At 46.0% G+C, this 13,625-nt stretch overlaps 1 protein-coding gene across 1 annotated transcript in view; it reads left to right on the top strand.

Annotated features, from left to right (window-relative positions):
• MYO18B (myosin XVIIIB) overlaps positions 1-13,625 on the top strand; it is a 221,074-nt gene that overhangs the window by 127,642 nt on the left and 79,807 nt on the right. The window contains exon 33 of the mRNA XM_030859841.2: positions 8,277-8,429. Coding sequence (XP_030715701.2) covers positions 8,277-8,429 — 153 coding nt within the window. The remainder of the gene's footprint in view (positions 1-8,276; positions 8,430-13,625) is intronic.

Genomic DNA, 13,625 nt, shown 5'->3' with positions numbered 1-13,625 from the left:
CTCAGTTGTAACAACCAGCAGTGTCTACGGACGTTACCACATATTCCTCCAGGACACAGTCAACCTCCCTCTTTACAGGGAACCACTGCTGTGAAGGAAGCAACCAGCAGCGCCCAGAGCCAGCTCCTCCTCCATGAAACCCCGACATTGGAGAGGAGTGCTGGTGGCTTCCATGGTTTCTTTTTAAATATCGTAGGAGTGTTTTTTAATGTATCTGCTTAACTTGTGTTCATTATCTTTTAATTAGTAACGATCTTGCTGTCAATAACCTTCCCGCAGTCATTCCTCTTGTTCACAGAGGAATGTGGGCCCCCTCCCAATGGTCATCCAGGGCAGCCAGGCTTCGAACAAATAGGTGCTCACTATGTTTTGTTTTGTTTTTTTAAATTGAGTAAATGAGTGAATTCTAGAGCGGAACCCCTACAGCCGTGCGAGTGAGAGTCGGAAGCTGAGGACATTGGTGGGAGAACTACATGATCTTCCTTCTTTGCGTTTTCTGGATTTTCAGCCAAGCAAACTGGGGCCACTGAGTGCAGAGCCACTGAGGCTCCTCTCCCTTTGGCATCAGCACGAGAGAGAACACCCCAGGATTTGATTCTAGAATGATACTTGGAAATCGTTGGGAGAAGGTTGCCTTCTATCCAACATGGTCTGTTTAAGAAAACAAAGGAATTAATCCAGTAAAGAAAGGTTTTTATAAATATTGCTAAAATTTTAAGTTTCACATGCAAGGAGAAGGTAACTTTAAGTGAATGAGAAGCTAATTTTGTGTTAGTCACCAAGCTGGAGCCTTTGAATAACGTCACATTGGATACTTTTAGATGTTTTAGTAAGACATTTGCCAAACACATGGGAAAGTAGAACAGACAGTGTAATTGATGCTTGTGCATCAAGAGAACAGGGTTCACATAAATTAACATTTTGCCGCATCAGATTCAGATGTTTTTAAGGAAGCAAAGCATTTCAAAAACAGTTGGTGGCCCCTTGGTTTCTGTTCCTCATCTCCCATCCCTTTATCCTTCCATCTTTTCGTCCTTCGCTCCCAGAGGGGACCGTTCTCCTGAGGTTGGAGGCTTTAATTCCCCTGCGTGTGTATTTGAACTTCAACTGTATACAGTACGTGCGATTCTGCCTTTACTTCTACTGCTCCCCTTCTGTACTCTGTTTTTGCTGTTTTTTTTTTTTTTTTTTTTTGCGGTACGCGGACCTCTCACTGTTGTGGCCTCTCCCGTTGCAGAGCACAGGCTCCGGACGCGCAGGCTCAGCGGCCATGGCTCACGGGCCCAGCCGCTCCGCGGCACGTGGTATCCTCCCGGACCGGGGCACGAACCTGGGTCCCCTGCATCGGCAGGCGGACTCTCAACCACTGCGCCACCAGGGAAGCCCTGTTTTTGCTGTTTTTGAGATTCCTCCATGATAATACGTGTAGCTCTAATCCGTTCTTTTTTAACTGCTACACAGTATTCATTTTCTTTAATCCTACTCTTCTGTTGGATATTTAGCTGTTTCCATTCTAGGACGCAGAGCTACAGTGCATATTCTTATACATGTCTCCCTGTGCACGTGGGAAAGAGATTCTCCAGGGTATGAATCTAGAAGAGGAATTGCTGGCTGTTAGGAATGTACCATTTTGGAATTATTAGATGTTGCCCAGATTGTTCCTCAAAGTGATTGTGGCGGTTTACATTGTCACCAGCAGTTTTTTCTTTGCTACCACACATCCCCCCCCCCGACACGTGGCACTGTCAGACATTTAAAGATCTTTACCGGTTACTGAGTGTTAAGTTGTACTGCTTGTCCCTCATGACTGGTGAAGTTGTGCATTTTTCACGTTTATTACGGTTTTCTCTTATGTGCGTTGCCTGTTTATAGTGTTTTGTCTTCACCTTTTTTTTCTATTCATTATTCCCGATCCTTATCCAAGATGCTAATCCACTTTTGGTTGTATATTTTGCAAATATCTCCTACTCTATGGATAATCGTTTCACTTTGTTTATAATGTTTTTTACTTAATAAAAAGTGTTTTTTATATAGTCATATTCATCAGTTATGGTTGATTCTTTTAAGATTTCTTTCCTTAACAGAGTTCATAAAGATATTTCACCATATTTCTGAAAATTTCTAAAGTTTTGAGCATTTTTAGGCCTTTAACCCACCTGGATTTTATTTTGTTTTATTTTTTAATTAATTAATTTATTTATTTTTGGCTGCGTTGGGTCTTCGTTGCTGCGCACAGGCTTTCACTAGTTGCGGCGAGCGGGGGCTACTTTTCGTTGCGGTGCGCGGGCTTCTCATTGTGGTGGCTTCTCTTGTTGCGGAGCATGGACTCCAGGCACACGGGCTCTAGAGTGCAGTCTCAGTAGTTGTGGCGCACGGGCTTAGTTGCTCCGTGTCATGTGGGATCTTCCTGGACCAGGGCTCGAACCCGTGTCCCCTGCACTGGCAGGCGGACCCCCAACCACTGTGCCACCAAGGAAGTCCCACCTAGATTTTATTTTGGTGTGTGTGAGGTAGGAATCTATATTTTCCCGATATAGACCACCTTTGTTTTATCTCATGAGTAATTTTTTCTACGATTTCCATGTATGTATGGCTGTGTTTTGGGGCTACCCATTCTGTTTAATTGGTTTATTCTTCAGTTCCTGCACCATGTGGTCTTAATGGCTGGGCTTGATAACTTGTAAACAGCTTATCTTTCTCATCTCTAAAATTGTCTTATCTATTTTCGATCCTTTAATCTTCTTATTGAGATTCCATAACAAAGCCTGGTGGGGATTTTCAAATGCATTGGTTTGTAAGTTAGTTGGGAACAAGTGACATATTTTTTTAGTATTGAAGTATTGCAATCATGAGCATGCTGTGTTTCTTCATATATCTATGGCTTTCATAAATATATTTTATTTTTATTATAAATTAATACCTTATAATAATACAAAATATTTATTTTATTGTATATTTTATTATTTTTTTCCATATAAGTCTTGAGCTTTTCTGTTAGATTTATTTCTAGGAATCTTGTAGTTTCTATGGCTCTTATAAATAGAATATTTTTGTATACTTCTATTAATTATAGTGGTACATGGGGATATACTTTGCTTATAATTGTGTTATAGTTTTCTCTTATATATTTAGAGGTTATTTTTTTAGGTGCATTTAAGTTTATTATTGTTTTGTTTCCTTGGCACATTGAACATTGTTCTTTTCTAATTGTTGTATGGTGTCCCTTTTTTCTCTGTGAATTATTTTTGCCTTATTTTATTTTGTGCGATTTCTTTTAGTTTGCCCACAAGACCTTTTTTATCTCTTTGTTTTTAACCTTTCTCTGTGTGTATGTCCCTTAAACAGATGGATAATTTTTAATGCCAAATTTTAGTCTCTTACTTTTCATTGGAGAATTTAGTTCATTTACATTTATATAATGACTGATATATTTGAAATTATTTCTATTCTTTTGTGTTTAATTTTGTTGGTTTATTGCCCCCTTTCTTTGCTTCTTCCTTTATTCCTTTCCTGCTTTGGGGTAGATTGATAATGTCTCCTATGATCTCTTTTGTTCTATTAGATACTATCAGTTCCTTCATATAAATGAAACAAGTGAGGCTCAAAAGGTAAAGCACATCGCCCAAGATCATATAGGTTTTTAGTGGCCTACGTGAATTCGAAGTGAGGTCTATCCATATATTATTTGAAAACCTGTATTTTTTAAAATTAAATCTAACACCATGCTGCTTAAAAAGTGATTAAGGTTTAGTTAACTAGAATTATCCTTTTCTGGACCATCTTTTTTCCTAACGTTATCAGGCAATCCAGATCTGCCATTAATTTGCTGTGCAACCTTCAGCTACATAATGTTCTCTCTCTAAGCCTCAATTTCCCCATCTGTAAAGTGGCTTGATTACCCCTAATAACATTTTTAGATCATTTGTTAAAAGTGCTTAGAGAGTTCTTTGATGACAGACATTGAACTACTGCCCCAAACAATTTACCCTTAATGATAAATGGTGAAACAATCCAGGTTGGAACAGAGTTTCCCACAACAACACTAAACATCATTTAGTTTTATTGGTTAATTATTCACCAGCTTGATCTAAATTTGAATCTTTGTGCTGCAAAATGTCAACTTGCAGAATGACATTTATTTCCCATTAACCTAATGAGTTTTGGGGTGTTTTTTCCCCCTCCTCTTGCGTAGCAATTTATTATGAAGGGGAGGGTGACCTGGTCTGAGGTTTTGTTGTGAATTTGTTTGCGGTGATCCCTCTGGAAAGGCGATGGTGCCAGCACTTTCAGGGTCTTTCTGGCAGCAAGGATGGGGTCATCCTGAATGTCCCTGATGCTGACCTGCCCCACAGGAGAATTAAAGGCTCCTTAGGATGTGTGCAGAGCATGAGCAGATACAAAAATGAGGAGGGTGCAAAAGCATGTTGCTTGAGTGTAGTCACGGCAAAGAATCCGGGCTCTCGAGTTAAGATGTCCCGGCTCACGTTTCACCAGGCACTCTGGTGCAGTGGTTAGAGACTTGAATTCTAATACTGAGCTGCCTGGGTTCCAGTCCCTGGGTAGCCACTTAGGAGCAGTGTGGCCTTGAGCTGATCACTCACCCTCTCTGTTTTATCGATTGTGCCTCCATTTCCCTATGACAGTACATACTGAAGAGCTCCACACAGCTCACAAGACGTGAGCTGGCCCCAGGGAACTTCTCTCATTCTGTGACTTGCCCCATCCCTGTGTTTTATACCCTCATGCTAATCACCCAGAACCGCATATTCAAGATGGTTTCTCAGCTGTGTCCCTTCCTGCACCTCACCTAACTAGCTCCTGCTTACTTGAGACTGTGTCTGGTCCCATCCCAGCCTTGGATGGGATGCTCCTCTGTGCCTTCATAACACCTTTTTTTTTTTTTTTAATTGAAGAGCAAAACTTAACCTCTTTTATTGTATATTTTGCTAAAATTACCTCTTTGCAGTCAGAAAAGTTGGGTTCATATCCTAACTCTGCCACTTAGGATTAGCTGTGTGATCTTGGGCAAACTGCTTCACTGTTGTAAGCCTCAGTTTCATCATCCATAAAATGGGAATCATAATACTTCACACCCCATAGATTCACCGTGCGGACTCCATGTGTTCATACCCGTAAAGCGTTTAGAACAGTGTCTGACACTTAGCAAACCCAAAGTGTAAGCTATTACTATTTTAATAAAGGCAATAATAATAATGGCATTTTAAAAGAGACTACCACGGGAGTAAAATGCAGTAATATGTGACAAAGGGCCTGGCACCATGCCCAGTCCTCAGCTCCTCAGCTCAGGAGGAGATATATACACACACACAACACCTCAGCATTTTAAACTTAACAAAGCAATAAATCTGAGAACTAAGAGGCTATATTCTAAGAACCAACTCATTTTTCAAAGAATTCAGAACTGGCAGTAGAATAATAACACAAAATCTACAGGAATACATTCCAGGTCATCAGACAGTACTCATAATCTTTTATATTTGGAAAGCATTTGACAGCATACAAAGTACTTTTCGATCCATTATCACATCTGATCCTTGTCTTATCTCAACATGGAGGTTAGGGATTTTTTTTTTTTTTTTTTTTTAACCTCTTCCTTTATAGACGAGGAAACTCAGGTTCTGAGAGGTGGCATGACTCAGCCTCAGTCCCACCACCAGCAAGTGGTGAGCCAGGGTTTCAAGCCTGGGCCACCTCATTCTAAATTCCAAGTTCTTTCTAGAATATTCCAGGGTATTCTGAGCATCCAGGAATTGGTTGCACTTGGTGTGGAGGCACAGATGTCCAGGGGTGTAGAAACTGGGTTCCATGGAAGACACACCTGCACCCCATTTTCTTGAAAACTCCCCATCTGACGAGTGGTGCCAGAGGAAGGGGCTGTTAGTTTCTTTCAGAGACATTAACCCCAGTGCTTTTGAAGTAGGTGTTCTGTTTCCAGGGGAGACCATGGGCTGTCAGGGTTTCATCGGGCCCCTACCTGATTCTGCACCTCCCTTGGTTTGTCCCAGCCTGTGCTGTTGGCCACTGGGGGTTGTTAACGAATCTAACTCGCCCTCCCCGCGCCAAGTCCAGGCTGCGGCTTCTTCAGGAGCCACGTGACTACTGTCTTGGAGGACAGGATCCTGGGGGAGGGACCTCTGGGCAAGGTCCCTCTGCAGAAAATGGCCTGTCTTTATACTAGCAAAAGAGACCTGCTCAAGGGACAGAAACGCTTGATTTAGACCTTTCAAAGCAGCACAGGTATTTCTAATACCATTTACTGATGTGTAACATACATGCAGGGAAGCACACCTTATCCCACCTGTACTGCTCATTGAATTTGCATCAGCTCTTAAAGCCGGCACCCAGATTAACACCACAAACAAGCCCCCCCTCCTGTATTACCCAGTCACTGCCCCTCCAGGGTAACTGCTGTCCTGACTTCTGTCAGCAGAGGGCCTCGCCTGACGTGTAAGCTCTTGCAAGGTGATGGCTGTGGTACAGACTATGAGACAGAATGACTGCGTCCTTACAGGCTGTGACGACAGTCACGACAGCGGCGCAGATTTGGTGAGCCTTTACTACGGGTCATGCTGTGGGCTAAGCACCTGTTCAATTCCCACAGCAGCCCGGTGTGGTTGCTGCCGCCTTTTTTTTTTTAACGTCTTTATTGGAGTATAATTGCTTTACAATGGTGTGTTAGTTTCTGCTGTATAACAAAGTGAATCAGCTATACATATGTTCCCATATCTCTTCCCTCTTGCGTCTCCCTCCCTCCCACCCTCCCTATCCCACCCCTCTAGGTGGTCACAAAGCACCACGGAGCTGATCTCCCTGTGCGATGCGGCTGCTTCCCACTAGCTATCTATTTTACATTTGGTAGTGTATATATGTCCATGCCACTCTCTCACTTTGTCTCAGCTTACCCTTCCCCCTCCCTGTATCCTCAAGTCCATTCTCTAGTAGGTCTGTGTCTTTATTCCCGTCTTGCCCCTACGTTCTTCATGACCATTTTTTTAGATTCCATATATATGTGTTAGCATACGGTATTTGTTTTTCTCTTTCTGACTTACTTCACTCTGTATGACAGACTCCAGGTCCATCCACCTCACTACAAATAACTCAATTTCGTTTCTTTTTATGGCTGAGTAATATTCCATTGTATATATGTGCCACATCTTCTTTATCCATTCATCTGTTGATGGACACTTAGGTTGCTTCCATGTCCTGGCTATTGTAAATAGAGCTGCAATGAACACTTTGGTACATGAATCTTTTTGAATTATGGTTTTCTCGGGGTATATGCCCAGTAGTGGGATTGCTGGGTCGTATGGTAGTTCTATTTTTGTTTTTTTGAGGAACCTCCATACTGTTCTCCGTAGTGGCTGTATCAATTTACATTCCCACCAACAGTGCAAGAGGGTTCCCTTTTCTCCACACCCTCTCCAGCATTTATTGTTTGTAGATTTTTTGATGATGGCCATTCTGACTGGTGTGAGGTGATATCTCATTGTAGCTTTGATTTGCATTTCTCTAATGATTAATGATGTTGAGCATTCTTTCATGTGTTTGTTGGCAGTCTGTATGTCTTCTTTGGAGAAATGTCTATTTAGGTCTTCTGCCCATTTTTGGATTGGGTTGTTTGTTTTTTTGATATTGAGCTGCATGAGTTGCTTGTAAATTTTGGAGATTAATCCTTTGTCAGCTGCTTCATTTGCAAATATTTTCTCCTATTCTGAGGGTTGTCTTTTGGTCTTGTTTATGGTTTCCTTCGCTGTGCAAAAGCTTTTAAGTTTCATTAGGGCCCATTTGTTTATTTTTGTTTTTATTTCCATTTCTCTAGGAGGTGGGTCAAAAAGGATCTTGCTGTGATTTATGTTATAGAGTGTTCTGCCTATGTTTTCCTCTAAGAGTTTGATAGTGTCTGGCCTTACATTTAGGTCTCTAATCCATTTTGAGCTTATTTTTGTGTATGGTGTTAGGGAGTGTTCTAATTTCATTCTTTTACATGTAGCTGTCCAGTTTTCCCAGCACCACTTATTGAAGAGGCTGTCTCTTCTCCACTGTATATTCTTGCCTCCTTTATCAAAGATAATGCTGCCATTCTTGTTTTGCCAACGAGGAGGCTGAGCCTTGGGGAGGAGAAAGGTCTTGTCCAAGGTCACACAGTGTGAGTGGTGGAGGCACGATTTGAACTCAGGGAGCCAGGTTCCAGAGAACTTGGACCCTGGCCACTACTTTGTCATCTTAGCTCACAAGAGCCTTCCCTTGGCTTCCAGATCGGCCATCGGGACTTTGATGTGGAGAAGCGTCTTCGGAGGGACCTCAGAAGGACTCATGCACTATTGTCAGACGTGCAGCTCCTGCTGGGGACCATGGAGGACAGCAAGACATCAGTCAGCAAGGAGGAGCTGGAGAAAGTGCAAAGCCAGGTGGGTGTCACGGGGTCCTCTCAGAACCCCATGGGGAGGATGCTGCGGCCAGCAGGGGGAGAATGCTGCGGCCAGCAGGGGGAGAATGGTTCTCCCACCCAGATGGGCGTGGCCACAGCCCGGATGTCTGACTTTCACAGACCTGAGGGGAGGTGGAGGGCATTGCGGGGCTGGATGGGTCACATGGATATGGTAGATGAGGAAGGGGGTTTATAAATGACTTCGGAGTACTGTTCCCTTCTTTAGGGCTGAGGCAGAGTGAGTTTGAGTCCTTGGGCAGATCAGGGCCCTGGTGCAGAATGGCTGAGTGCAGCACACCTGCGTGCCTGTGTGCGTGTGTGCGTGCGTGGTGACCAGCGGGGCTGGATATGAAACAGATAGTGCTGATAGTGCAGATCCTACATGAGGATCAGCATCTCCATTGACGAGAGAGGTGACTCACCCAGGGTCCCACAGCTAGAGGGTGGCAGAGTCGGGATTCAAACCCAGGTCTTCAGGCCCCACCATCCCTGGCTGCCTCAGAGAAGAATGGGAGGCGGATGAGAGGTGAGGCCAGGAGGGAGCTGAGCACCTCAGGAGACATGATGGGCTCAGACCGTCCTGGTTTAGTGCTAAAAGTCCCATGTCCCGGGCAAGCCCTCAGCCCCAGGGACACCAGGACAGTTGGTCACTCATTTCATGGCCATGTCAGAACATTAGAATCACTTGTGCTTGAATGTGTCCCGTCCCTCAGTTCTCGTGGTACCCCTGGGGGAGAGCAAATGATATTGTGCCCATTTAACAGATGGGAAAGTTCTGTCCACAGGTGGGAAGCAATGCAACCAAGGTAACACGGCAGGTAGGTGGCAGGGTTGGGATTCAAATCCAGGGCTCGTGATTCTAACTGCAGAATCTGGGAGCTCTTTTGCCTTACCCTGCGTCTTCCTGTCTGTCTGACCGACCAGGTGGTTGGAGAACCCTGAGCCTCCTCTGTCAGGCAGTCAGGATGTCTGAGCACTCAGCCACCACTCAGGCATCTTGGGTTCATGCGGCCCCCTTGGCAGGAGGCCCTGTATTCTGCCTGTCTTTCATCAAAATATTCCTGATGCCATCCAAGTCCCCCTCTCTCCGTAGGTGAATGTTCTTGAAAAGGAACCACAGTGGTTTTGTTTGTTCCTCTTTTCATTTTTCTTTTTTTATTATTCATGAGAAATCTCCCTCTGCAGGGTTAAAGTGTGTGTTCTTGGAAAATAGTGGTATTTAGTGAAGGCGCCTTGAGCTGAATCAAAGAGCTTCATTCTTTTGAAAGTCCTTCTTCCCCATCTCTGCATCCGGTTCCTATCAAAGAGAATTCACAGCCTTGGCTTTCTGTTGCTGTTGTCATGGAAATTGTTATAAGGATGGGATCGTGTGGACCAGAGGTCAGGGTACAGTTGCTTTGGCTCCCAGCACACGTGTCCCGCCTGCCAGAGTCAGAGCTAATCAAATGAAGTAGCGATGACATTGGGCATTGCTGTCTCTCCTCTCCCATGTACGGTATTTGTCCTTTACCTGAAGCCTCCAGGGACAGAGGCAGGGAGAGCAGCCAGGAGGGGGGAAGGGAGAGGGAGCTAACTTTGCTGCTGGCTGTGTCTTCATTGCTGGGTATGGTGCTGGACTATTCCATTCATTCCTTCATTCAGTATTTATGCAGCACCTACTGAGTGTCAGGCGATGTGCTAGGTCTAAGTATATTACGGTTAGTAAGACAGGCATGGTCCTCTCCCTTTGAAACTGACGTCTGCTGGAAAAGAGGACAAGCAAACAATGATACAAATAAACAGAAATATCCCACACCTTAATTCAGGTAGTAAAGGAAATAAGTGGGGTTATTATAAATAATAAAGGGAATAGGGAATTGCAAGGGGTCTCGTTTAGCTTGGGTGATCAGCTAAACTCCCCTGGGAGAAGGAGAAGCAGGCAGAGACCAGAACGTGCGGGGCCTGGGAGGTTTGGATTTTATTCCCGGGGTGATGAGAAGCCGTCGGGACGTTTTGAGCAGAGCGTGACATAATCGGATTCAGAGGATCACTCCTCTGTGTGGGGAAGGGATTGAGGAGGGATGAGTGCATGCCGTTAGGAGGCTAGATACCCCTCTAGGCTGGAGGAGAGGGTCTCCTGGGTTAAATGGTTGTGGGGATGGTGAGAGGAGGCAAAGTGGGGGCTGGCTTGGAGCTGACAGGACTGCTAGCTGGTCGGTGTGGCGGCTGGAAGTGCGTGACTTAGATCATCCTCACCAGAACCCTAGGAGGCGGCCATTGCTATTTTTGACCCATTTTACTAATAAGGAAACAGGCTCTGAGAGGTTGAGTAATTTACCCAACAGCACACAGCAGCGTATGTCTTAATGCCGCCAGCGCTGCCAGTTCTGTACCCACGATGTTAACATTTTTCAACCACCTACTATGTATCGGGCTTTTCCTTGGAATTCTTGGGGTCCCCAAACTTGGCTGCACATCCGATAACTTAAGTACTGTTTAAAAATCACAGATTTACAGGCCCCCCTCCTCGTTTTTTCTTCCCATTGAGGCCCAGGATCTACATTTTTTTTTAATTAATTAATTTAATTTTGGCTGCGTTGGGTCTTCATGGCTGCGTGTGGGCTTTCTCTAGTTGTGGCGAGCAGGGGCTACTCTTCGTTGCGGTGCATGGGCTTCTCATTGCGGTGGCTTCTCTTGTTGCGGAGCGCGGGTTTCAATAGTTATGGCACGTGGGCTCCGTAGTTGCGGCTTGCAGGCTCTAGAGCACAGGCTCATTAGCTGTAGCGCACGGGCTTAGTTGCTCCGCAGCATGTGGGATCTTCCCAGACCAGGGCTTGAACCCGTGTTCCCTGCATCAGCAGGCGAATTCTTAACCACTGCGCCACCAGGGAAAACCCAGGACCTACATTTTCAACAGTCGCATGAGGGGATTCCAGTGCTGGTCTTAGGACCACCATCTGGGAATCATGGGCCTCGTTTACCCCTCAAAACACACTTTCAAGTTCCATGGCATAGGCCCATTTTGCAGATGAGAAAACTGATGGTGAGGTTATATTAGTATGACAGAGCCTAGTTCAACCAGTTTTACAATTCATTAAATATTGAGTCAGGAGAACTGGATCCTGCACTTGCTAATGTCGTGACCTTCGCCGTGTGACAGGACTTCCCTGAGCCCTTGTCCCGAAGCGGAGCGTCGTCATCGCCTCGTGTCCCAGGCGCCTGTGGGGGTCGGGGGCGATGAGGTCTAGCCCCCAAAGGCTTGAGAAGCTTGAACACCCTCTGCAGCCTCTACAGCTCACTAATCGTGGTGCCGGGTAACCTAGAGAAAGGTTTTCTCTCTGAGGGCAAAGATGAGGGAATGCGTTTGAAAGCACCTGTTAGTGAACTGTGTGCGTTCAGCAGATCCTGATAAGGTGTCCACTCGGGACAAATTCGAGGCCAGGCTGCGGGGATAAGGAAGAACCCTTCCCGAGAGGGGCTCCCAGTCTAGGCAAGAGGCCGACCTAGGAGCAGACTGTGGCCAGCAGGGTGATGAGATCTTTCCTGGGGGAATGTTGGGGTTTAGGTGAAGGGGATGCCCTTGATTTAGCTGTGGGAGAGGAGCTGGTGGCTTCAGCTGTCTGCTTACAGGTGGGAACGAATGGCTGGCTGGGTGAGATGGACATGGGCATTGTGGGAGGGAGCACCAGGGCGGGGGCGGGAGGAGACAGGGAGCATCTAACGCTTGGCCTAGTGTGGCTGGTGTGCAGCGTTCCCCGAGGAAGGGCAGGGAGGGTAATGTCAGTCAGCGAGGCTAGAGTCAGCTCATGAACGGTTTAGTGAGCCCAACTAAGGAGTTTGGGTTTTATCCCAAAGGTGATAGGGAGCCATAGAGAGCTACAGAGCAGGGAAGGGCACGGTCAGAAGTGCTTGTAAAAAAAAAAACATCAGGGGCTCCCCTGGTGGCGCAGTGGTTGAGAGTCTGCCTGCCGGTGCAGGGGACACGGGTTCATGCCCCGGTCCGGGAAGATCCCACATGCCGCGGAGCGGCTGGGCCCGTGAGCCATGGCCGCTGAGCCTGCGTGTCCGGAGCCTGTGCTCCGCAACGGGAGAGGCCACGACAGTGAGAGGCCCGCATACCGCAAAACAAACAAAAAAACCCAGCAGGATTCTAGGCCCAACTGAAGCAGTGATGTGTGGCATGCCGGGCTCAAGCAGAGGCATGGGAGGGTCCCCCCAGGCAGAGCATCTCCCAGAGCCCCTGCCTTCCTCCCGGGTGGACAGGCATTCCCCTCTGCCCATTGCCCTACCGTCTAGAATCCCAACAAGATTATTTGGCCCTTTCTGCCCAGTTTCCCTCCGTTGGGAGACTTGGCTCCGTCTCAGCTAACACCTGAGGCTAAAGACTATGGGATAAAACATGGAAGACTCCTGGAGGAAAGACACACACCTTGTGAGTTCAGATCCTGCCTCTGCTACTTAATTAGTTGTACGATTCTGAGCAAGTCACCCTGCCTTTCAGAGGCTCCTTTTTCTTACCTAAAAAAAAAAGAGCCTGATATTCTCAGCTATCGGGCTGGTATAAAGAACCCTAGACCCTGGATTCAAAGGAATTCTCTAAATTGAAAACTACAAGACAATGATTTTTAAATGTAGAGCTGGCCCCTGCGTCCCACCCCCCGGAGTCAGCTGGTGGAAGACTTTGGATCCTGGGCCCAGGATTTCACAAGACCTCGTGGACAGGTAGACGAGGCCGTGTGTGGGGTGGGTCTAATGACACCTGTTCTTCAGGAGCAAGTACTAATTAATTCCCGTGGAATGCTTCCACTGGAAACAGACTAATCTGGAGACAGAAGCAAGATATATCATTGAGATAATCGCTGTGCATAAATAACATCTGTGAGCAGCAGATGCCTGCACCTGGCTCCCAGGAGAAAGTGGAAGGTTGTGTCTGCTCCCGGGCAGTGACGGCTTTTTGTTTAAATTTGATTCACGCCTTGACCTTTGCCTCCTCCCAAAAGGAACTATGTTATTTGCTTTTTTTGTTTTGTTTTGTTAAATGGAGAAGAGTTTGCACTGAGCTCTTCAGTTGTTTACTTAATTCATGCCAGGGGGCCGTGTTCCCCCTTCCTCCTGAGGACAGAGCCGTTGCTGAGTCTCGGCCATTGTCCCCCTGAAGAGCTCTGGGATCTAGCCCCTCCTCGCTCCTCCCCTCTCA

Source organism: Globicephala melas, chromosome 13 (assembly GCF_963455315.2).
Source record: "Globicephala melas chromosome 13, mGloMel1.2, whole genome shotgun sequence".
Lineage (NCBI taxonomy): Eukaryota > Metazoa > Chordata > Mammalia > Artiodactyla > Delphinidae > Globicephala > Globicephala melas.
The sequence above is the reverse complement of the archived record's forward strand: the minus strand, read 5'-3'. Positions and strand labels throughout refer to the sequence as shown.